The sequence below is a fragment of the Triticum urartu genome, chromosome 3A (assembly GCF_056163025.1).
Source record: "Triticum urartu cultivar PI428250 chromosome 3A, HENAU_Tu73, whole genome shotgun sequence".
In the NCBI taxonomy this organism is placed as follows: Eukaryota; Viridiplantae; Streptophyta; class Magnoliopsida; order Poales; family Poaceae; genus Triticum; species Triticum urartu.
Genome location: NC_141875.1, coordinates 19,462,414 through 19,488,729, shown reverse-complemented (window position 1 = coordinate 19,488,729; position 26,316 = coordinate 19,462,414). Strand labels below are relative to the sequence as shown.

At 44.2% G+C, this 26,316-nt stretch overlaps 1 protein-coding gene and 1 pseudogene across 1 annotated transcript; one reads left to right on the top strand and one right to left on the bottom strand.

Annotated features, from left to right (window-relative positions):
- Positions 1–1,237: 1,237 nt before the first annotated feature.
- On the bottom strand, positions 1,238–2,794 carry LOC147977934 (trimethyltridecatetraene synthase pseudogene; annotated as a pseudogene).
- A 12,176-nt stretch (positions 2,795–14,970) lies between these two features.
- Positions 14,971–23,307, top strand: LOC125528873 (uncharacterized). The gene is made up of 2 exons (XM_087546030.1): positions 14,971–16,912; positions 21,191–23,307. The coding sequence occupies exons 1-2, from the start codon at positions 15,094–15,096 to the stop codon at positions 23,071–23,073; spliced, it is 3,702 nt and encodes a 1,233-aa protein (XP_087402156.1). The 5' UTR covers positions 14,971–15,093; the 3' UTR covers positions 23,074–23,307.
- The last annotated feature ends 3,009 nt before the right edge of the window (positions 23,308–26,316 follow it).

Below are 26,316 nucleotides of genomic sequence, written 5' to 3'. Positions count from 1 at the left end.
GGTTGCCACTAAAAACTGCGGTTTTAATACTGCGGTATTTAGGAAACCACGGTTTTTTCTCTGCATAAAAAATAGACCTCTGGACCTCTTTTTTTTTAACAGAGTAGCCGTAAAAAAACGAGGGGACGCATCGTTATCTTTCCCCACTATTCGCAACAATTCGCCTCGCTTCCATGCCGCCGTTCCCACCGCCTTATTGTTTCTGGAGTTCTCCCTCGTCGGCAAAATTGTACGAGGCGTCGCATGGCTCGCCGCTGCTACCTGTAGAGGCCATGCATGGCATGTTTCCACATGGGATGCAATGGATCGCAGCTACCTGAATGCATGGATCTCTCCGTTCTTATGCATGATACGGCCAGCCAGGTAGAGCAGCGCTGTTCTTAGGTCGGTCTGTTGCTTGATGCAATGGCTAGCCAACTAACAAACAGCTAGAAAACAGGCTTGTTTGTAGTGCTAACTGCTAGTCAGCTAATTTTAGGTCATTGTACCAAACAGGTCCTCTGTATCACGAATACTTCAAAATACTTTGTTATTTCAAAACTATGGTATTGTGTACCTACTGACTAAATTACTGTAGTTTTCAATACTTTGGTTTTTATAATACTTTGCTATCAAACAATGCCTTAGTGTGGCTGCTGAAGCGGCACACACGCTATATTTTGACGCGGCTATTGAAGCCAGCGCTGCCGGCCGCGTAAAACCAGACGAAGGGCGCGTGGTAAAGTAGTTTTCGCGCGGCTGTTGGAGATGCTCTAATGAGCTAATTCCCGAGGCAAGATTATCCAGCCGCTTGAACACTATACAGTTACTCGGTTACGGACATACAGTCATCTTCCGCAAAAAAGAGAACGGATACAATCAAGTAGAAGCATCCCACAGCCCCAAAGTGCCAGGACCGACCCTGCATATGAGGCTACCAAACACTCCACATTTGTACCAGTACTCAACATGTCCATATTTTCTCTCAAAAAATAAAGCATGTCCATATTCATTCAACGACGAAGATAACCACGTACGCCAGCATATAATAACCAAACACATGCATCTATGTGTTGCACATGGAAACTGGAGCAAATATACTAGTACGCGACCGGCCCTGCATATACACTGTGTTTTATGATGCGATGCAAACTGCAAGCTTAGCAAGTACTCCCTCCCTTCTATAATGTATCACATTTTTTGATACTAATGTAGTGTTAGAAAACGTCTTATGGCTGTAACGGTGCAACCTCATACATCAAACATAGAGCTGTGGAGGAAGTTTGGGCTCGATGACGACCTTGAGCGGGTACTTGCGGGTGGTGGACAGCCCAAACACCTCGTCCATGCTCAGCTCCTCCTTGGTCATCGCCTCCGGCAGGCCCCACGTGAACCCATGGAGCAGGTTGGCCAAGCTCAGCTGCATCACCTTCAACCCGAGGTTGAATCCAGGGCACATCCGCCGGCCGGACCCGAACGGCAGCAGCTCGAAGTCCTGCCCTTTCACGTCCATCTTGCTCCCGACGAACCTCTCCGGCATGAACTCATCCGGCGCATCCCACAGCTCCGGGTCCCGGCCCATGGTCCACACGTTGATGAGCACGCGCGCGCCCTTGGGGACGTCGTAGCCGTCGACGGTCACATCCTCGCGGGCGACGCGCGGGATGAGAAGCGGCACGATGGGGTGCATGCGCATCGTTTCCTTGACGAGGGCCTCCACGTAGGGCAGGTTTGGCATGTCCTTCTCTGTTACCCAGCGCCTGCGGCCGATGACGCGGTCGAGCTCCTCGGTGGCTGCGGCGAATACGTCGGGCTTCCTCAGGAGTTCCGACAGTTCCCACTCCACGGTGACGGAAGAGCTCTCCGTGCCACCGGCGATGAGGTCCTGGGTGAACGCCTTGACGCCGACGCGGCCGAACTGGACCTCGAGGGCCGGGTCCTCGGCGACCTGCATAAGCACGTCAACCATGTCCCTCGCCACGAAGCCCTCGCCGTCACGCCGCCGGTGCTCGCTGTGCTCGTCCAGGACGTACTCCATGAATGCGTCGAACATCTTGCCGAGCTTCTTCATCCGCCGCACGTACCCCCTGCAGGTCCATCCAGCCCAGCCACGGGATCCAGTCCCCGACGTTAAGCACGCCGTTGAGCAGCAGTAGCTCGTCCATCATCCACTTGAACTCATCCAGCGACTTCACCGCCCCCTCCGCCCCGTCGCCGAACAACCGCTTCCCCAGCACCATCCGCGTGATCACGTTCATGCTGAGCGTGAACAGGTGGTCCCTGCTCAGGTGCACGGCGTGCCCCGGCGCGGACGCCGTGAACAGGCCGCCCACCAGAGCGTGTACCTCGTCGGCGCGGATGTGCTCAAACGACGCTAGCCGGCGGGCGCTGAATAGCTCGGTGATGCATATCCGGCGCGCCTGGCGCCAGTACGCGCCGTAGGGAGACCACGTGATGTCGGCGTAGTTGTAGGTGGTGTGCTTGCCGGAGGCTGTTTTGGGGCGTTCGACGAAGAGGACGTCTTGGGTCCTGAGGAAGAACCTGGCCATCTCGACTGACGAGCCAATGATGACGGGGAAGGAGCCGAAGCGGAGGTGCATGAGCGGGCCGTACCTCTTGGAGAGCTCGTGGATGGAGCGGTGTGGGAGCGCGCCGATAAGGTTCAAGTTGCCGATGACGGGCCATGGTTTCGGTCCCGGTGGGAGGTTGTAGCCGCCGTGGCGGGACGCGGCTGCTTTTAGTTTGAGGAAGATGGCGGTGGCGAGCACCATGGCAAGCAAACCGGCCAATGGTTGTAGCTCCATTGACGCCTACCGGGGAGGTACTAGTGATTGGCTAGCTAGCTTGAAGTGATAAATGCCTGGTGAACTAATGTGCCTACATATATATAGGAGATGAGGGGTGGTCGGATGGATCGGTTATGCACTGCACCGTGTATGGAGCTTTGCGTACGGGGGTCACCGGATGAGGGGATTAGTGGATTACACGGTGTTATTATGATGGAAAATACTACACCTACGAACAGGTCTTACTTAACGTACGTAATACCTTAACAACTAATCAACCCCGGATTTCTAGGGTGGGCCCGTGCCCCAACTAATGACGAATTAAAACCTGACAAATCGGCAATCGCTTAAGGTACGTAAAAATCCCTACGTAGGTGTAGCAATACTCTGTTATGATAGATTTTAATTCAATATTCTACACCTAGGAAGCGTTGGATGGTTAGAGGGACTTTGATATCCCCAATCCACCAGGGTTCAACTCCTGGTGCTCGCATTTATTCCTAAATTTATTTCAGAATTTCCCGCGACGACGAGGTTAAAAGAGATGATAAGATAAATAACATTGTATTCATAATTTCATTAGTTTGTGATATTTATAAAAAAAACAAGTTTTAACCCTCTATTCATTAGTTTAACATAATAATATTTTCACCAGAATGCACATGAAATGGCCCACATCGGAATGTGCTTATGATATTTGTTGCCCAATAAAGGAACATATGTCATGCTGCTCTGATCCATAATAAGGATAGTTTTATTTTGGGTTCACATGGATTCAATCAGAATTATCTCATCTTATAGAAGTTTCCTCAATGGTTAAGATGGCTGAAATCACTAGTGATACTTCCCGTTCTTATTTATTTTCTCCCGTTGCAATGCACGGGCTTGTTTGTTGCCTAGAGTTTTCATGCCTTCAGCTTTCACTATAAGTACCTATGCTGCTCCTTTTCAGGTGACTTTTCATGCAATTTCTACTTCTAAAAAATTAGAAAATACCTTCAGATCAAAGCAGCGGATTTGTAGATTTCTGGGAATTGGTGCTACTCCATCTCCATCCGGCCAATGGTCTTTGGTCACTGATTCTGAGGCACGACGTTGTTTTTTGTTATATCCCATTTAGCTTGGCACCTCCATTTATTGGTTCGGGCCAAGCAAAGACCCTGTCGAGCAGTATCACTGACTGGAAGCATAAATTTTCAGATCAGTGATGAGATAAATCATGTGTACCGGTGCTTAGTAGCTAGCAAAATGTGGCTGGTATGTTTGGTCTGTATGTAGGTAGCTTCCTGATGTGTGTGGCTGTGTGTTCATTCACATAGACCTGAACTTATTTCTGTTTTCCGTTGCCTTCAATTTAGTAAAGATGGGGTGGGGGGAAAACTAAACCCTATATATGTAAGTTGACTGAAAATAATAATATGTTTCAGTAGCTATATTTCTCCAGTTCCTAACATGGTTGTAGGCTAGATGTTCCTGTTGCTTTGTCTTGCTATAGAACCTGCCCCTATTCATCTGTTACACATTTTCTGTAGCTATTAAGGAAGAAAGTAATGAACATTCACAGGTCAGAGTCTCCCCATCAGCATTTGATGGCAGGAGCTGCTGCTTTACAGAAGATGGATGTGAGACCAAAATCATATTCTACCAACTTTTATTTACAGCATATTATCATTTAGCAGTACGTTGGTTGTGCCTCCCCGTGATCAATGGAGATCTTCTGTAGATGTACTACATGCAGTTCTGTCAGGCGTTAAACTTCTCAATGGTTGACCATGAAAAATCTGTGTAGCTCTTATTTCTCCATATGTTTCTTGTTTCAAGGAGAGTTCTTACTCCTTTTGAAATTACCATCTTTAAACATTGTAGATTACATCAACGACTGTTTTTGAATGCTTATTTATGTACGAAACTCCTTGCCCCCTCCTTCTGTTACATGTGTTGTTCCCTTGTCATCAGTGAGCTCCAGAAAACACAACTACAAGGTACAGAATAGTTGCCACTTAGTTAACATTGTAGACATGTTAGTAACACTATAATGTTGGACAATAAATGAATTCGACTACATCCAAAGGAACTTATCTTGCTTCCAAGAAGAGTAAAATCATCTTTAATAATTTCCCAAATTTTGCTAATATTCATCTTTCTTAACATGTTTGGAATGTCGTTTCCTCCAAAATGCAGCATCTACCTTCCATTTGGAGCATAGGATGCATTTTTTATCAGTTCCTAACTGAAATGATCACTTTTATGATAAAAATGCTATCCATCAGTTAGACTCAATTAATTGTCTTCTAGGCACACCTTCAAATATATACAAGTTCTCTGATAAGGTAGTCGTGGGAAGACTACATTTTTGGTTTACATTGTAAAAAAATTCAGTGACCACAGATTTGACTTTCTTTTTTGCTTCTTTACAGCTTTCAGGTCCTAAATGAGAAGGTAAGGATGTACTTGAGCAGTATCAGAAGACCCAGTTCCATTATCTCAGAAGCCAGAAGTTCCCCATTTAATATCTTTGGTTCTGAAATTTGTTTAAGAAAATGGTCGTTTTGCTATTAGCAGCACGATTATGTGTCAATTGTAGATTCTTAATTACTTAGAATTATTTTATATGTTTGATTCCTTCGGTTCATATTGATTCAACAACAAAATATTTTCAAGATTGATCCGTTTGAGGATCAAATTTCGAACATGTTAATTGATGTGGTATCAAGCTAAGTCTGTTGATACCTTGCTCTCCTTTTTGCTTTGCACAATTAATCTCGTCACGGGAGATGTATATTAATCCTCGAGCTTTGCTCATTTTATATTTTAATTTCATCATAGTTGATAGATATTGTGCCATGTGTTCACAAATTACATGATCATGTGGGTTGACTGTTTCTCCCGTTGCAATGCACGGGCCCTTTTGCTACTTACCTTAACAACTAATCAACCTCCTGATTTCTAGGGTGGGCCCGTGCCCCAACTAATGACAAATTAAAACCTGACAAATCGGCAATCACTTAAGGTACATAAGAATCCCTACGTAGGTGTAGCATTACTCTGTTATGATAGCTTTTAATTCAATAACTCTACACCTAGGAACGTGTTACTAAATTGTTGTGTAACCTTCCTCTATATAATCTTCCACCCTCACTACAGGAAAAACACATGTTGCCTTGTATCATTTTGTAAGTCGAGTGCTAAAACAAGGGTTCACGGCTTACGTAACTATACACCGAGTATCTTCCACAACGTACACGACAAAGAGAGGAAACGTGGCTTACAGCGAAGTACGCCGTAAGGCTCCTGAAAATGCAATCGGGGTATGACGACCACTCGGCTTATCACGCAGTAAGCCGAAAGGCTCCTGAGAATGCACTCGGCGGACAGAGGGGGAGCAGTGGATCAACCCATGCTTTGGGTCAAAGGTTGGCGCATATACCGCGAAGTTCAAGGTCGTGAATAGGCCCGACTCTGATCCACTTTTACAGGACATTGACCCCGAGATTGCCCTCCTAGTGAGAGAAGGCCTGAGGAATGGTCGACCATTGATTGGCGATGGTTCCATCCACAGGAAGAAAATTCCAAAACTAGCCACGATCCGTGCCAGCAGGACGAGCTCGAAGCATGGTATAGAGCGTCTCCCATGACATGCCATGGACTTGATCACGCAATTCAAGGTATACCCATTTTCATTCCTCTTCATTTTGATTGCTTGTTTGCATTGTAACAGTGACGAACTTCTTGTAATGGCATATTATAGGCCCGCCTGGATGAAGAAAACAAAACACGGGAGGAAGAAACCAAAAAGCGGGAGGAAGTGACCAACCGTAGGCGGGAAGCCGAGGAAAAAATGTCATCATTGGAGCAAAGTTGATTCAACAACAAGAGTTCGTGATTAGGTAGCAACAAGTCCTCGGGAGGAGGATGATGATCTACGACACGTAGAGGTAAGTCCTTGGACTCACTAGCTACTTGCTACATCATTGAATATCCAATGAGATTATTTAGATCCATTCAACTAGGCAATATCATGTAACCTGACTTGCTGGAAAATAATGTGTAGACCATGAGTTCGAGCATCACAACTGAGGAGGATCTTCCTCCTCTTCCTAATTTTAGCTTTGTAAGTCTTTCGACTTTTCGATCATTCATCTTACCATGAAATATGCTTAACATCTCATGCGTGCAGATGCCTCCGTTGGTTGGATCCAACAACATGCCTCCTTCAAATGCATCGTCTACACCTGGGCAGTCAAGTCAAATGGCACCTACTATGGCTGCGGGTGGTTTGACCCAGGCCCCCACCCAAGAATGACCACTCAAGGTATTTTTTCGATGTTTGTGCCTTGTTGCTTTAATTTTCTTAAACCCATGAGAATGCATGAAATCTTGATCTAGTCCTCACAACTTTGAATTTTGCAATGCATGCTTCTGCCTTATTGATGTATATATAGTGATCACAACTTAGCGTCATTGTGAACCTTATCGATAGTTAGCATTTTAAGCTCCGAAACTCATGCTTGTCGTCATGAACTTGTAGGTTTGCAAAGAGGATGCCATCGACGGTGAACTCATGGTTGTGAACTTATGAACAATATGCTTATATTTGGTGTGAACTTGATGGATATGTGCAACTTTGTTGGATGTGTATGAATGCTGAACTTTGTGTAACCAACAATAAGTTATTCATACACATCCAGGGTGCATATAGTGATACTATTCATCACCCAGGGTGCATAATAAGTTATTCTTCATCCGAGTTAATCTTACGATGATTTCATAATTAAATTACGTTTGGAATTCAAATAGTTACATTCCTATTGATTCACTACGTAAAATTTTGCATAAGAAAATAAAAATATAGGTCATAAGATAAGAAAATTTGTAGTTTATGTGTATTTTACACTATGTTTTTACGTTTGTAATTTTACATAACATAAAATATTTTTTACGACGATTATATATTTTCTCACGGTCTCTTTTTACATTGAAAATAAGATAAAACTTACGGATACTATGTACTATGTTGTTGGATATATGCATGTTGAGGTTGGTGAAGCCATTTTCAAATTGCAGGGCTGACACAACAAAAAAATAAAAAATAAAAGCAGATTGGCCTCTAAACCAATGATAAGTCGTGCCACCCAGGAAAAGCACTCGGCTTACATATAGTCAGTCGTGTCGCCCAGCTCAAAGCACTCGGCTTACATATAGTAAGCCGTGTGAGCCAGCTAAAAGCACTTGGCTTATGTCTAGAAGAGAACCAAATGGTCTCTGCTGTCGTATGTATAAGCCGAGTGGGACAAGGAACACTGGGCTTATAGGGGACACGTGGCAGTGCACGGAGTTCTCGCCTTGCCTGAGAAAGCCGTGAAGAACACTCGGCTTACGTGTCGCCGGAAAAATTGAGCTGCACACGGCGTGCACTCGACTTAGATAAAGTCGTGAATCTCCGCGAGCACTCGGTAGTTGTCTTGCCACAAGGCGTATCCGTGCAGTCCGGTTTACATGTAGGCCGTGAATACTTCATGCACTTGGCGAACGCGGTACGTACACGGCTCATAGACATGTCACATGGTGTCCCCATTTGTTTTACCGGTCGTGATGTCACTTTTTCCCGTGTGTCACTACTTTATCCACGGCTTAGTTGTGTAAGCCGTGTCCCCGATAAGTGTCACTCGGCTTATAGTCCATAAGCCGAAATAAACTAAGCCATGAGCTCGACACTGAGTGTAACACTCGGCATACTCTTCGCCGTGGTTAAAATGACCTTCGCCGTGTATGAAATATACACGGCTCAAACTAGCTAGTCCTAGACCATTGGATTAGAAGTACAATAGCCGTCCAATCCGCTAGTATGGCCCACACATGATTTGTTAGATTGGTTAGTCAATTGATTGCTTCCTGTAACAGCTTTCGCTAAACACGATCCACCACCTTGCTGACTCCCTTTGCTTCCTTGACTGCTTTCTTTTATTTTGCGAGAATAACTTTGGATCTATTTGTCAACTGTCAAGGTAGTAAAAAAAACACCAAAAGTAAAAAGTACATGTAGGTCCGTAGACCATCTAGCGACGACTACTAGCATTAGAGCGAGCCGAAGGTGTGCCGCCATCTTCGCCCCTCTCTCATTGGAGCCAGAAAAACCTTGTTGTAGTGGACAATCAGGAAGTCGACGTGCTAAGGTCCCATTGAATCAACGCATCAGAACAGCATCCGCCGCGATGAAGAGAAGCGTAGATCAGAAAGATCCAACCTGTAGACACACGAACACAGACGAACGAAAACAAAATCCACGTGGATCCACCGAAGACAAACGCCGATCAAATCCCGCGAGATCCGGCGGAGAAAAATCTCCAACGATGCTAGAAACACCACCGAGACGGGGACAAGGCGGGAAGAACCTTATTCCATCCGCAGGGAACCGCCGCCCTTCGCCTTTCTGATCAGGATACAAACTCTAACAAAACTCAAAAGAGTATGAAAAAACGGATCCCTCCCGCTGGCAAAGGCCGGGATCCGTCCTTGACTCCTTCCTATATACTCCCTCCGTTCCAAAATAGATGACTCAACTTTGTACTAACTTTAGTACAAAATTGAGTCATCTATTTTGGAACGGATGGAGTAATACGTAACAGCTGCATCGGACTGGTTCTCTGCCATGTGGAGTTGTTTGACGTGTGTAATTCGTGCATGCATTATCGTGGAAGACTGGCACTACTTGGCCGCTAGTTCAAATTGCTTGTCCATAAGTCACACTAAATATCTTTAATTTCAGATTTTTTTTCTGGTAAGTTGTGATTAGCGTTCATCACATATTACTGGAGATGCATTTTTGGGCAGCCCAACATCCTAACGTGGCATAGAAGCATTATTCTTTATCTATAGAAGCATTCTATTATGGTGAGAATGAGATGGAACCACATTCTTCGATTGTATGATAGAAATAATTTTTGTATCAACGGAAGCACTATTTCTATGCAATGGAAGCATCTCGACAGAAGCATTATTTCCATCTAATCTCTTGTGTTTTCATGTTAGCTTCTTTTGAGGTACATTATTAAACGATTTTTCGTAGACAGTATTTTTGCTTCTAGTACATAGCGAATTTGCTTCAATGAAAAATGCATCTCATGTAACAACTTATTTTGGTTTCAATGCGGCAAAACTTTGCTTCCACCAGCAAGATAATTTGCTTCGATCTCAACCAAATTTTTTTTGACGTAAAATAAAAAATGTGTCCAAGCACTTCGCTTTCGTGTAAGAATTTGTTAACATATCATAAATTCGGGTCCCATTTATATTTTTATCAAGTTTCCAACACAAGAAATTTTGCTTCTACCCAATACAAAACTATTTTCATTGTAAAAATAATTTCCTTCTAACTGAACATAAGTTTGCTTTCTGCTTCCTTTGTTCATACAATAAGTTCCAAACATAAGACATATTTATTTCATTCAAGTCACAAACAGTGTGTACTATGCTTCCTTAAGTCAATATTGTATGTCCGGTGAGGTTAGGGTTTCTCATCGTGTGGCGAGATTTGATGTCAGGTGCTTCTGATCTATTCAAGGGTTCAACAACGACGACTGCAGCTCTAGGGTGCAGGTCCTTAGGGGCACGTGCATGAAGACTTTCCGGCTGTCATCGACAAGGTCAAGCCAACTCCTATAGGGGAGCGGCAACAGCAGTGCGTCGATAGCTCGTTCTGGTGGCAGTAGTGATCGTTCGGTGGTCTCAGTATCTTGATATAATTTTTATTATGTTTGAGAAACTTTATACTTTCCAGTGAACATTGATAATAGATATGAACCAGTTTTGCAAAACAAATATCCCTATATAGTTCGTACTAGAAACCATAGTTTAGAAAAATCAAACTGGTGAGCTTAGTGGTTCAGGTTTTTACCGGTCGAATCGCCGGTTCGTTCGGTTCGACGTTGGTTCGGTAGGTATGAATTTCTAACAGAATAATGGTTAAGTAGTGGATTTCTTTCATGTATACCACATCAAACCGTAGCCCAGCTGGTCACTAATCCACGTTATCAGCTTTGGCCCATAGCAAGGTGGTGTTGGTTCAAATCCTAACACTTAAAAAACACTTTTTCCTATAGTCATAATTTTTCCCGTTGAACCGGTCCGGTTTTATCACCCGGTTTTCCCAAAAAACCGGGCGACTTGACCGATTTTACCGGTCCAAATGCGGAACAGCCCGCGTAGCTTAAAAACCCGATAGTGTGCCGGTTTCCGGTTTTTTCTGGTCCAACTGGCGGCCCGGTCTGGTTTTTAAACTACGCTAGAAACAATGTGGGTCAATTGTCTGTTCAAAATCTATATTTATACTTATTTACTATTAAAGGGAATAGGTATTCTTAGTTTGGTTTAGTCCTTTTTGTTTGGTTTGAGTGCACGCTAAAGTTTTGTATTGTTGGCTCATACACACGCTAAGCGATCTGGGCCAGGTAATTGTATGTTGATGGGCCTTTTATGGGTTTTCATAGAGACCACGAAAAATATATTTTCCTATAGTCATGATTTTTCCCGTTGAACCGGTCCGGTTTTATCACCTAGTTTTCCCAAAAAACCGGGTGGTTTGACCGATTTTCACCGGTCCCATTGCAGAATTGTCCGCGTAGCTTAAAAACCCAATAGCGCGCCGGTTCCGGTTTTCTCTGGTCCAACTGCGGCCCAGTCCGGATTTTAAACTGCTCTAGAAACAATGTGGGTCAATTGTCTATTCAAAATATATACCTACTATTAAAGGGAATAGGTATTCTCAGTTTTGTTTAGTCCATTTCGTTTGGTTTGAGTGCATGCTAAAGTTCTGTACTGTTGGCTCGTACACACGCTAAGCGATCTGGGCCAGGTATTTGTATGTTGATGGGCCTTTTATGGGCTTTCATAGAGACCGCGCAAAATATTTGGGTCAAAATAAATCAACATTGTAGGAATTGAACATAGGACCTCCTGTCTGGCTCTTCGATATAACAACCAACGACCTATGCGCCTTTCATATTTACGAGTGGCAGTCATCATGTTTAGGGCGAGCTAATTAAGCGAATGAGCTAATTAAAGCAAGGATAGTGGGCTTAAATAGAATATTTAAATGAATGTGGCTAATTAAAGAAAGGATTATGGGTAAACTGGTGGAATAACTAAAATAAAAATTATGATTTTAATAAATTCTACTTGAAGAATTTAAGGTAAAAAGGTAGGATAATTAAAAGGAAGGATTTGTAGGCTTCAATGTCTTAGGGACACTAAATTAGAAAATGAAGGATTTAATTCCCGGCCAAAATGGTTGAGGACATCATGGTAATTAATAGAAGGATTATACTTAAATGTCATTAAAAAGGATTATACTTAAATGGAATCAGTAGGAGATTATGCCCGGCAAAGAAAATATGAACACGGCTCAATTGCATCGTATTTTTTTATGTACATTTTGTAGAAGGATGTTGCGTTGCAGCATGTTCTTCATAGTGAATCCGGTGTTGTGTAACATTATGCTTGCACAAAACATCAATTTTTCCCGTTACAACGCATGGGCATATGTGCTAGTAATATTATCAAATAAATATTTAAATTTAAAGCTCTAACTAAAAAAATCTTTTTTCCAACCACTTCTTCTTTGAAGGATTTTGATTGACGTGGGGCATATATATATCTATACCTATACCTACTAATAAAGTAAGGTGGGTTTCTCCAATTTTTTCATCCGTTCACCACCAAAAATATTTTTCTTTTATTTGAGGTTTGAGGTGGTACTAAATATTTTTGCGTCCGTCCGTTAGAAAAGAATAATGGTTTGTCCAGAACTTCGTATCTGGGCCACGCGCGCTATGGCCCAGCGAAACCAGACCAATTAATTTACTGCCCACGTAGTGGGAAAAACACTATTTGTCGTGCCCTGCGCCATATAGTTGGGGCTTCGCACAAAGCGCCCAAGACTGGACCGGCCCATTTTCTTTTTTTTCTTTACTTATTATTTTCCTTTATCTTTCCTCTTTATTTTTTATTGTTTCAAATTGAACATTTCTTTTGCTTTTTTTTTAAATACAGAATTTTCAGAATTTCAATTTTGGTTAAATTTTCGAAAACATTTCAGAAATTTCAACAAATACTTTTTTGAATTTTAATTTTCTCGCTACAAAAGTTGTTCAAATTTCAAAAAAAAATATAGTGTTTTTTTTCAAATTTTCTTGAGGTTTTCAGAAAACTGTTACATTTTGAAATTCGACAAATATTATTGTTTTACTAAAATGTTCACAAATTGAAAATAATGTTCGCATCTGGAAACCCATTTTCTAAAATTGTTCTGAATGTTGAAAACATGTTCCTATTTTTTTTAAAAATCACCAATTCAAAAAATATTGCTGATTTAATAAAAGGTTCATGTTTTTCAAAACAAATTGTAAATTTCAAAAAAATGTTCCTATTTCATATTATCTCTCCCGTTCCAACGCCCGAGCATATGTGGTAGTAACATAAAAAAGCCCAGTGCCCAGAAGGTCTCCCCCTTTCGACCCGTTTTTAATCCCGCCGGGTGCCCACTTCCCGTTTCCCGGCTACCGAGCCCTCTCCTCTACCCCTCGCTGCTCACGCCACCGGTTTCCCCACTGCTCGCTGCACTTCCTCTGCCGCCGCCCGGAGGCACCGAAAACATATTGCGGAGCATAGGCTCATGGGCACCCCCTTATCTAGCCATCCAATTCTAAATCGCGATTTATGCAAGAACTTTTCTCTTTTTTGTTTCTCCCATTTAGTTCAACATATGAACTTCAAACTTCTCAGCACAACAAAACTAGAATGTGGGAAAAAAGTTTCAGATCTTTTCATGCATCATAAATACTAAAAATAAGATTTTTTTTAATTAAATAAATCTCATTTTCTATATTTTTATTGGATCAAAAAATCTGAAAGTTTTATCCCACATTCTAGTAAAAATGGTTTGTTGTCCTGGAAAGTTTAAATTTCTATGTTGTTTTGTTTTGAAGAAACGAAAAAGAAAAAAAATATGTACTAAGTTAGTTATGTAGCACGGATCTCAAAACAACAGTGAAGCTTAAAGATAAGAGGTGTCCAAAAACCCAAGCTCAGAAAATCCGCGTCCCCGGAGGCACAGTCGCCATGACAGTGCCTCGAGCGACGGAATCGATTCGCCGCCCGGCACCAGGTCGCCGTCGGGGCTGACTCCGCTGTTAGCCCCCGTCACTGTGAAGGTTAGATGGGGGCTCGGCTGCTGCCTCCTTCTCCTGCTGCTTTTCGCAGGTCCGTTCGGTTCAACCTGTTGTGCTGCGCGCTCCTTCGTTCGAGCTTTTTGATTCCAAGGTCTCGCCTGATCCGGCGTACTTCCTCCGTCCCATCCATAATATAAGAACGTTTTCTAATGTCAAAAACGTTCTTATATTATAGACGGAGGGAGTATTATTGTTATCCTTATCCAGTTCGACTCATGATGATTCGGTAGACCAACTTGAGGACAAATTAGCATTCTCACCACTGCCCCGTTACCTGATTGCATTGCATCTGTATATGGCCTCTGGCTAGGTAAAGTCGTAAAGAGAAGTCCTCCGTAAGGGGCGTTTGGAAATGGAGCATTTCTCGTTTGAACCCAGCTACTCTCATACAACAATGTAGTTCCATCAGTACCCAACAATTAAGTTAACCTGCAGTCAGTCCTGCACACATAAACAATGCCAAGTCTTGCTTGACGGAGTAGTGTTAAACAACCAATCAAAGCTACGTGTTGGTACTCCAATTAACCTGCACCACTACATGGTAGTTTTGACTGCTTGCAAGTCACAGTCTAGCTAGTGCCGCTGGGCTGGGGCAGTCAACCAAGTCGCCATCTCATTCATACAATTTCACTAGAATAAACTAGCTACAGAGAAAATTGGCTGATATGGCTGTCTGACTCTGCTGGCATATATGGTCTCTGTACACTGGAAAATAATCTATAGGAGTCACAGTTGTGCTCAGTAGTGCTCGGTCATCACGCACATATGGTACAAGTCTTGCTTCGCAGGAGCTTTTTGTCTTGAACTGTTGCATTATTCGGACGATTCGAGTCTTGACCGTAGACCAGTGAAAAATTTCAAGTAATGCGACTTCTGAAAAAAACTATTTCTGAACCCCTTCTTTTTATTCCGATTTGCTGGAGTGCTTCCCTCATTATCCATCTCCGGCCGGCCTGACCATTACATTATTGGAGCTGAAGAGTTCAGTCTTGACTCTTCCTATTTTGCTTTGATCGTCCTCTCTATAAAAAGCCTTGCAACAATCCTGCCTTCCTACCAAAGAGAAAAGAAACAAGTACACTGCCGTGTTGGAACTTAGATCAATGGCTTCAATCGGTTGGGTGCTACTACTCTTTATTGCGGCGCTTTCTGCGCTACCCACCTCCGGCGCCAACGGTGATGGTAATAACCTCACTCTCCGGTGCCATCCAGACCAGTCCGCAACCCTCTTCCAACTAAAGCAATCCTTCTCGTTCTTCCATTACCCCAACGCCCTTGAGTCATGGCAGGATGGTACTGATTGTTGTCTTTGGGAAGGTGTCAGGTGCAGCAATTCCTCGGGCCATGTGACTGCTTTGGAGCTCGGTGGGTGTGGCTTCTATAGTCAGGGCCTTGACCCTGCAATCTTCAAGCTCACCTCGCTCCAACAACTTGACCTTAGCATGAACAATTTTGGCCCGTACAGTCTCCCGACAAATGGGTTTGAGAGGCTCACCTCGCTCACCCACCTCAACCTCTCCTATTCAGTCTTCCGTGGCCAGATACCTACTGGTATCGGCAAACTTGCCAACCTTATCTCCTTGGATCTTTCTACTACTACTGATGATTCTGCTGTTTATGGCTATGATACCAACGCCCTTGATGTTATTAGTCTGCCCAGGCTGGAGGAACCGAACTTTGAGATCTTAGTGGCCAACCTCAGCAGTCTGAGAGAGCTCTACCTTGATGAAGTGGATATGTCTAGCAGCAGAGACTGGTGCCATGCTCTTGCTAAATCTCTTCCCCATCTCCGAGTTCTTAGCTTGAGGGACTGTCAACTCAGGGGTCCTATCTGTCCATCTCTCTCAACCCTCCACTCTCTAAATGTGATTAACCTTCAAGACAACTTCGATATGCCCGCTGCTCCTTTTCCAGAGTTTTTCATGGATTTTCTCAATTTAAGTGTGCTCCAACTTGGTTGGACAAATATCCAAGGGTGGTTCCCTCGTAGAACCTTCAAATCAAAAACTCTACGAGTTCTTGACTTATCCTGGAACCACAATCTCTCAGGGCACGTGCCCAACTTCTCCAACGCAAGTTCTTTAGAGACAATGATGCTAGAAGGGACCAATTTCTCCTTTGGAAAAACAGGCTCTTTTAGCAATTTCAAGTCTTTGCAAACGTTAAGCGTTGATGTGAATTTTGCTTTTATGGAGCATCAATCTTCACTCGGTATTCACATGTCTTTACGACATCTGGAACTCACCCGGACGGACTCGACAAAAGATTTGGGGCTAATTTTGTCATCCATCGGAGACCTGCAAAACTTGGCAAGCCTAGAACTCTCAAGATGGAACTTCTCTTGGACATCCTTCTCTTCAGTTGCGAAACTCAAGAACTTGAAAAGCCTGTCAATCATTGACTGCTACTTCACTAAGCCATCACTATCGGCAATTGGCAACCTCACAAACTTGGATAGCTTGGAAATCTTTGCTTATGATTTCTTATGGCCAATACCGTCTGCAATTGGTAATCTCAGAAGTTTGAAAAGCTTGAAATTTGTTAATCCTTATGGTTTCTTAGGGCCAATACCATCTGCAATTGGCAGTCTCAGAAGCTTGAAAAGCTTGGAAATTAATGCTGATGGTTTATTAGGGCCGATACCATCTTCAATTGGCAATCTTAGTAGCTTGATAAGGTTGGAAATTTCTGCTTCTGAGTTTTCTGGGCCAATGCCAGCTGCAATATGCAATCTTAGTAATTTGGAGGGTTTGGAGATTCACAGTTCTGGGTTTTCTGGGCCAATACCCTATGCAGTTGGACTACTCAAGAAATTGACATCACTACGGCTTCGAAAGTGTAGCTTTTCTGGGAGCATACCAAATTCAGTATTTAATTTGACTCGCCTAATTGAGTTAGATCTTTCATTTAATCTTCTCAGTGGTAAGACTACTAATTCTATATTCTTATTCTTGAGAGCAGGTTTTTTCTTAATTTCTTATACAAGTAATATCCTACAGTTTCTAGTACTAAATGACACTGCATATTCCTTCGTAAATGTATGCTTTATTTAAGTTCAATGTTCACTGGTTACTACTCTGTATGACTATTCGCTGTTGCTTTAAGAGACAAATAAATCTAATGGAACAGTAATAACTTATAAGCATGCATCCAGATGGTAATATTCCGAACAATAATACTGAATCAAGATTACCTACAGGTGGCACTCCCTTCGCACTTCTGATAAGATAATCTCTACTCCCTCCGTTCCTAAATACTCCCTCCGTCTCAAAATATAAGAACGCTTTTTATACTAGCATAGTGTCAAAAACGTTCTTATATTTTGAGACAGAGAGAGTATATGTCTTTTTAGAGATTCAGATATGGATTATATGTGGAGCAAAATGAGTGAATCTACACTCTATACAATGTCTATATACATCCGTATGTAGTTTATATTGAAATCTCTAAAAAGACTTATATTTAGGAACAGAAGGAGTATGTCCTTTGTGAGATAGGATTTCGGTGTGGAAATGTCAGTCTTTGAAAAACTAAGTCATATAGGAGTATATGTTGTAGTCTTGGTTCAAAATACCAAAAAAGGCTTTCGCCCGCTTTATATATAAAGCAACATTAGCAACAACCCGGTACAAACGCATGCCATCACAACACACGCACACACCCAAGGCAGGATACATAGGCGTTGAGCGCAGTAACACCACTTCTAGCACTACAAGAGCAACCGGGGTACCACCGCGAAGAGATCAAGCCACATAAGACGAACTGTGGGCTCCAAGATGGCGCCTTCAGGAAGGTTACGACACCGGCGCGCAGCCACCGTCCGATCCGAGGATTAGAGTTTTCCCTGAAGCAACATGATGGGCAATGAGAGCCGCGATGAAGCCTTCGAGAAGGGGACGGGATTCGCCGCCGCCGGTCTGTCCTAAGATAGAACATGTTCTCATCCCGGCTAACACTCACCGTCACCGAACACCACACCCTGGTTACCACGCTGCCCATACGGCCATGGCCACCAGGCAACACCGAGTCACGGGCTCTACCCATGAGCACCGCGCTCCCACCGCCAGGGCCGCCGCCCCGGCATCCAAGACCCTGACACCACCTCACCCGAGACCCGCCGCTACACCAACCAATGAGATGAGTGGAGAGGGCCCTCCTTTCGCACCCCTGGGCGGCCTCCAGCGCCGAGATCCAACTAGGCCGGCCAAAACTAGTCTCCATCGATCGCCCCGTCTTGCTGCTCCCGGGCGAGAGACGAGCTCCCCAGTGGCTCATCACCACCATACAGGCGGCGGAACCCTCTCTCAACGATGGACAACAGCTGGGAAAGGGCCAACCCTTCGACGAATGTAGCACCCGGATGACAAGAAGAGGGATCGAAGGCCGAAACAAGCCACCTACAGACGAGCCGATGCCGAAACATGCCAGCCGTCGCCGCGGCCGACCTGCCAAGCTGTTGTCGAACCACCCATGACCGGGGCAGCAGCCACACCGGGCCATTGCCAAACCCACGCCGCCCGCTGAGCTCCAAGCATCGGATCTGCCGGGCACGCTCCTCCCTCATCCAGATTTGGCGAGCCGGGCTCTAGCTACTGCAGCCCGCAGCAGCTAGCGCGGCCGAGTAACCAGCAGACGAACGCGCACCTCCAGCGTGCCGCCCGCCACAACCCATGCCGCCCGTCCCGGCAGCCGCCAGATCTGGCACAGCCAGCCACCGATGTCTCCTGGCCAGACGCACTCCGCTGCCACGCAACCCACCACGCCACAAGCTTGCCTCAGCGACGCCGTCACCGAGGCCCGTCGTCGCGCCGCCACAGCCTGCACACGGTAGCCACCCAGTCATACGACACCGACCTGTGTTAGTCCCATGCGGGCGAGGTGGATAGAGATCCCCGCCGCCGTCGGCAGCGGCCGGGTTTTGCCCGGGCGCGCCCTGCGACGGCGGCAAGGGGGAGGAGGGAAGAAGAGGCGGGGGGCGCGGCCGGCGGCTAGGGTTCCCCCGGTCGCTCTGGGGGCGAGGGAAGGACGAGGGGAAACTTTCTCTAGACTTTTTCTGTTGTTTGCCTTAGCTTCACTGTTTTGTAAGGAACTTGTTCTTCCTCGTATTTTCATGCTATTTAGAAGAAGGGTTGTATCGTCATTTACTTGTATTTTTCTCTTGGTTTTGCAATTTAATTCCTATGTCTGGCAAGTGGCAGCCTGAGAAAATTATAAGGGAGGCTAGCGAAAAAAGTTATGTTGAGATAATGATATTTTTTTATAGGACTCAAGAAAGTATGAGTGCAATGTCAATCGTAAATACAACCTTGTGATCTATGCGTATGTCAGATCCTACATTTACTAGAACTAGTAATAATGTACGTGCAATGCACGTTTATATTAGATAGGATATTAGTTGCAAGTTATATTAGATAAGATATATCTGTTGTACGTTGGTATTTGGTAAGATATCAATAACTTTTTCACGGGAATGGTAAGATATTAATTACATGACAGATTTCAAGAGATAGCGTTGAGTCAAAACATGTTTATAACCTATGGCAGTGGTGGGTAATTATAGCGTTAAACATGTTTAGTGCCCAACATTGAAGCGATTTGAACCGCTAGATAACATGATTTGACGGTCGAGATGGTTTGGATCTGTTCATTTGGGTCTTTTTATATTGGTATAGATATGTAAAAATTGCTTGGTATGTTTATACATGGTCCTCTTGGGTTGTTATGGCCACATGACATGTTTCTACATAGTCTCCCGCGTGTTACCATCAGGTCTAAACAATCTTGTAGCACATATGTCCATGGGATGCGTTTCAAATCTTGGATGTCGTTGCTCCTAGTTGATAAGAGCCACCTTCTCGTAGTAGTATCCTACTTCATTTAGTGTAGGCAACATGTCCTGAGGTTCAACCTCTTTGCTCATTGTTAATAGTGTCCTAGACTTTTCAATGACATGGAGGAGAGATGATTAAAGTGAGAGAATATAGTCTTCCCTTGGTGAAGTGATGATGTCTTCATATGCATCCCAATATGCATCTGCATCAGCATGCATTTGCATCTGCATCTGCCGAACATTATTCTCTACTTTCTTTACCATTGTGCATTTCCTTGGGAGACAAAGAAAAGACAGTGATAGCGTGCGACACAATTTTTTGGGGGTGTTTGTAGTCATTTTTTGCCCTTTATTGGTAAGAGTTTCATAAGTGATAAGCCTAAACAATAAAAACCCCAGAATAAAAAGGGACAGAGCGGTTAGTACATTTTGAAGGAAAGATGTGTTTTAGTTCACTTGACGTGCTCACATCCATGTCTTTGACATTTATGTCTAATAAATATTGGGCTTGATTCGCAGTTAACACCCTCTATTGCACTTACCTTCTTTCTACTGCACTTTTTCATACTTTCGTGTTAGATTCTACTGCATCTACCTTGTTTTTACAGGACAAAAATGCAATGGAGTAGAAAGATGCAATACAGTGGAAAAATACAATGCAGTAGAAAAGATGTTTATCCAAATCTTAAAATGTAAATATGCACTGGTTAGCAATACACTAAACATTTAAGATAAACATTCACTCTCCTTTCCCGGACTGTTATTACTAATAAGGACGGATGGTTCAACATTTGTTTTTTTAGCAACTTCTGGAGTGGAGGCCCTTAACTTGATTTTCACTAAAAAAAAACAAGTCAAAAAATTCGGTGGGGGTGTTACATAGATTTACGTGCACCATCTCGGATAGCTAAGAGGATCAGAGAGGAGGAAGGAAAAACGAGGGGGGATGGAAGAAGAGGACACTAGCTAGGCCACTCTTCCATCCAACATTTAACAGAGACAAGTCCTTCTTTCTTAGCTCTGCGAGCTCATAGCCTCACCATAAAACACATTGACTTTCCACCATTGCCGTCAGCACGACAACATTGTCGAACACCTTCCTATTTGTCGTTCAGCCACTTGTCTGTATTATTCTCTTCAGCTAAAGATTTGTTTTAATCTTGTATGTATGCATGCTCCTAAACTTTGTAGTGACTAATTTCTAGTTAAGTATTCCCTCCGTCCCATAATATAAGAACGTTTTTTACACTAGTGTAGTGTCAAAAAACGTTCTTATATTATGGGACGAGGGGAGTATTTCATATAAGTATATAATACATGATAGTCTAACTCGTAAGTGAGAGCATGTAACATCTTCACACTCTATGCAGGGGAAATTCCAACATATGTTTTCACTATTCCAACATTGCGACACTTAGATATTCGTTTCAATCAGCTCTCTGGCTCTGTACAAGACTTTGATGCGACATCTTCGCACTTGGTGTCAGTGGACCTAAGCACAAATAACTTGACAGGAAATATTCCCAAGTCGTTCTTTCAACTCAGAAGTTTGGCCTATCTCGATATTGCCTGGAATAACTTGTTTGGTTTGGTGGATCTTTCTTCATTTTGGAGGTTAGAGAGTCTCACTCATTTGGGTCTTTCCCACAACAATCTATCAGTTGTGGAATTGGATGGAGAAGATAACAACTCTCCATCTATCTATCTCCCTCGAATTACCATGTTGGGATTAGCAAGCTGCAACTTAATGAGATTCCCAAGTTCATTGGCACACCTTAACCAAATGACTTACTTGGATTTGTCATCCAATAGAATCAGTGGGGCCATTCCAAAGTGGATGTGGGTGACATGGAACAGTAGCCTTACATATTTGAATCTTTCCCACAACCTTCTCAGCATTATGCAACTTACATCATATGTTCTCCCTTTCGATCGGTTGGAAATTCTTGATCTTAGTTTCAATCAGCTTCAAGGGCAGATTCCTATGCCGAGCCGCCCAGCGGCTATCTTAGATTATTCAAACAATAGTTTCTCTTCAGTGCTTCCAAACTTCACTCTCTATCTTGGCCATGAGTTCAGGATTTCTAAAAACAAGATTAGTGGACACATACCTAACTCAGTTTGTGATTCAGCTATCAATGTCCTCGACCTATCTTTTAACAACTTCAGCGGGCAGATACCTTCATGTCTAATAGAAGATGGTTACATGAGCGTGTTGAGTTTACGGGAGAATCAATTTGAAGGTATGTTGCCTAACAACATCAAAGACAATTGTTTCCTTCACACATTAGACTTGAACAACAATAAAATTGAAGGGCAGCTTCCAAGGACACTTACCAAGTGCTTGCAGCTGGAGTTCATTGACATAGGAAACAATAACATGGTAGGTACTTTTCCATCATATCTGGGGGTACTTTCAAGACTTCGTGTCCTTGTCATGAGATCCAACCGATTCTATGGCTCTATGAGTGGTGCTCTTCACAGCAGTGACAAATCTGGAGAATACTTCTCTAGCTTGCAGATTATTGATGTTGCCTCGAACAATTTCTTTGGTAATTTGAGTCCAGATTGGTTTGAGGGGCTGAAATCAATGATGACAGAGTTGAACAGTACTGGTGAAATTATAAGTGCTTTGAATGGAAGTGGTAATGTTGAACATCCCTATCAGGATACTGTTACTATATACTATAAAAGCATCTATAGGACATTCAATAAGATCTTGACAACTTTAACAGCCATTGACTTATCAAATAATTCATTTGATGGCACCATTCCTGGATCGCTTGGGAGGCTTACTTCGTTACATGTACTAAACATGTCAGGCAATGCCTTCACCGGTGACATTCCGCAAGTATTTGGCAGGATGACTCAACTAGAATCACTCGACCTGTCTCAGAACCAGCTTTCTGGTGATATTCCAGAGGCTCTAACAAATCTCACCTTTCTTGGTATCTTGAACTTGTCCAACAATCAGTTGGTGGGAAGGATACCCCAGTCAGGTCAATTTGCGACTTTTCAAAACAGTGCATTTGAAGGGAATCTGGGGCTGTGTGGACCGCCATTGTCCAACCCCTGTGGCATTTCACCTGCTCCTCCAAGTACAGCGCACGCAGATGATTCGTCTCATGTTGATGTGGTCTTGTTTCTCTTCTCTGGGCTCGGCTTTGGCGTTGGATTTGCAGCTGCCATTCTGATGAGGTGGGGTCGAATCGGAAAATGGTTTGTTAAATCTGCAAGAGCTTTGAGGACTTGATCTGATTGTGGGAGACCGCTTCCAAGTGCAGTCATGCTCTGCTGGATGGGAGCCAAATACGTCTTGAGCAAGTGTTGCTTCTAGTGAGGTGTGTGCACCGCTCTCATGTCTTGTCTTCTGTCGTGTGTACTTATCTGTAAGATATAGCTTGGCCAAATGGTTAAACATCTTGTAATGTATCTCCTGTCATATCCCGGTTTGAATTTCTTGTGTAGGTTTCGCTTGGAGACAAATCGTGTAACCAGTTTGTAATGTTATTTGACTACACATAAACTCCACGCGGCCTGAAAAGGGTTATACGCTTCAGCCACACGTCTGATTTCTTTTTTTTAAAACGAAGGCTCAAGTCGAGCCCGGCTTTGAATTAACAAAGCCATCAACCGGCTAGGATTACAAACTGCCAACGCCTTATAAGAACGAAACAAAAAAAGAAAAAAAAACCACACGGCTGATACAAGATGCACAGATGAAACAGCTCGAAGGCCCTGGCATAAGCGATCAGGAGCATCGTTACGCCATGGCCATCGCCCTATGGTACAACCTACACCAGCAAACAGACTAAGGACTACCGAGGAATGCAACGCCGCGCTTGGATTGATGTCGCAACCACCCTCGAATGACCAAACATGGACATGACCACCATCTCGATCCGTCGCCGCAGAAGGCCCCTACCCTCTCACCCTGGTTCGAAGGGTGCCGCACCGGCGGACGACAGATCGGTTCTCCCTAGAACCCAGATAGCTGGCACCCACGTTGCCAATGAGGTGAAACTGAAACTGAATCTGCAAGCCCAGACCACACTACTCAGGAGCACCCTCGTCGTCTCCGGCTCAGTCACACACTCGGACGAGAGCTGTCGGCCGAAGTTACAGAAGCATTTGGGACCTGCAATAAGAGATAGCACCAAACAGGGGCCAATAGCAGGACTCGCCGGAGCACATGGCTCCCACCAAACTGGCGTACCGTTGTCGCCGCAGAGGGGAACCCGATCCCCTCTCGCCCAGGAACGAGGGCGTCGATCCACTGGCGCCCTTGGCAGGGACCCTCCATACTAGCAGCCCATGAAAAGATGCCGACAAGAAAGATCAAGCTGGCGCCCGCCGCCCCCACACCCACCACCGCTCACTCGCCACCCCTGCGATCCCCGGACGAAGCCTCCAAGAAGGAACACGACACATTGCGCTGTCACCGCCTGAAACAGGGGACCTTGGCTTTCACCACGACGCAGGGGAGGGGATGAGAGGGTGTGGATCCTCACCAGAGCCTCCATGGAGGAGATCGGCGCCCAAGGCGTCGACTTTGATGTGGCCGCCGCGTCGGTCAAGGGTTTCCCCCAGATCCACACACACCCACAAGCATCCCGCAACCAGCACCCGGAATCAGTGGCTAGCGCCACCAAAGCCCGAATCCGGCGAGGGAAGGAGCAGATCGGGGCGAGAGGGAGGAGCAGCTTCACATGGATGCCGGCAGGCCTGCGGGGGACACTGCCGCACTAGCAACCGACGGCTGCCGTCGCCTCGTCGCCCACACGACCGAGGGGAGCCGGCTCACCAGCACCTGCGGGCGTGACCCGCCGTCGAGGCCACACCGCACGCACCTACCAGGGTCGTCGCCCCGGCTGCCGAGGCCCTCCACTCAAGGTGGAGCCGCCAGATCCCCGCCGCCGCCTTCATTGGTGTCGCGCGCGCGAGCCGGAGGACACCTCTAGTGGCGGCGGAGGGTAGGAAAGGGGGGAGGAGGGCGGCGGCGGCGGCTAGGGAAACCCCCGAGTCGCCTTGGAGGAGATGACGCGCGCGCGGGGGGGGGGGGGGGGGGGGGGGGGAGGGGAGGTCACGTACTATAAGTTCACACGTCTATTTCTTATTTTTCTTTTATACTTGTGGCAACATGCTTCGTGTGAAACATAGTTTTTTCCTTGTTTCAGTTACCACAGTGAATATGTGAAAGTGGCCATCATTTTGCAGAACTGTTTCTGCCTATCCTTCCATGGTGTTTACGATTTATTTTGCCTGTAGAGCCTCCAGCCGCAAAGCACAGCTCTGCGGCATTTATTTTCGCGATTTGTTTACATAGTGTTCTATGTATGTATCAAAGTTCTTGATTCCACTTGATCCATTTTCACTACGTGGTTTTTAACCTTGAGCTTTCACAAATGTGGCAACTTTCTCTCTTACAAAAATCGGGTACTACGAGTAAAATATGTTCTAATATAATCATGTGGATAAACAAACCGTACAATGATGTTCAACATGCCCATTTTCATGTGCTCTGTCCTGTACTCGAGCAAAACACTAGGTACAGAAGTATATTTTCCCTTTTTTTCCTTTTTTCCTTTTCATTTTTTAAATCAAGAAAATTATTTTATTCATTAAATTATTTAAAATCCACAATTTTATAAAAATTATGAATATCTTTTAAATCAGTGAACATTTTTTTTGCACATTTCTAGTAAGTCCGTGGACATTTTCCTTAAATTTCTGGAATATAATTAAAAAAAATCCTGAACATTTTCTATATTTCTGAAAGGATAAAATTCGTAAAATATTTTAAATGCTAAATATTGTAAAAAAATGCGCAAGTATTTTTTATTTTTGAAACTTTTTTAATATTCGTGCGGTAATCATGTTTTTTGGCGGGGAGGGAGGACGGTCAGCCCAAGGTACGATATGGGCAACAGCCTAGCTAAGTGGGCTGGCCCAAGAGATGCGCGGGGTGCGCGTTTTCTGCCTATCCAGGTTCCAGCGTGGAACATTTCTTTTAATAGCAGTAGTACATACGCCGGCTTCGGCAGTCAATGGCCTGTCGTGTAGCATCTTTTGCTCAGCCCTTTGTGTTGCGTTGCAAAGAGTCTTATAAAAACCCATCATGCTGTGTTGCACACTTACAGAGAGTTTCTTTTTAACATAACTAGATGATACCCCGCGCGTTGCTGCGGGATTTTTTGATGATTTTTATGAGAAAAGTAGATATCCAAATTGATGCAACAAAACTATACATGAAATGCGCGGATGATATCAGATATCAACAATTGAAGCAAATACATGTACTCCAACATGATGATATATTTGAAGTAGAAAAAAAATATGGCACGGATCTAATTCCAATTCAGCACCACTTAATATGTTCAGTTTTGGATATAATTTTGAACAGCAACTTGCTAACTTATTGGATGGCTACAAATAATGTATTGGTCAAAATAAAGAGAAGCTAAAGCATGTTCCTCAGTTACCAGTTTACAGGAAA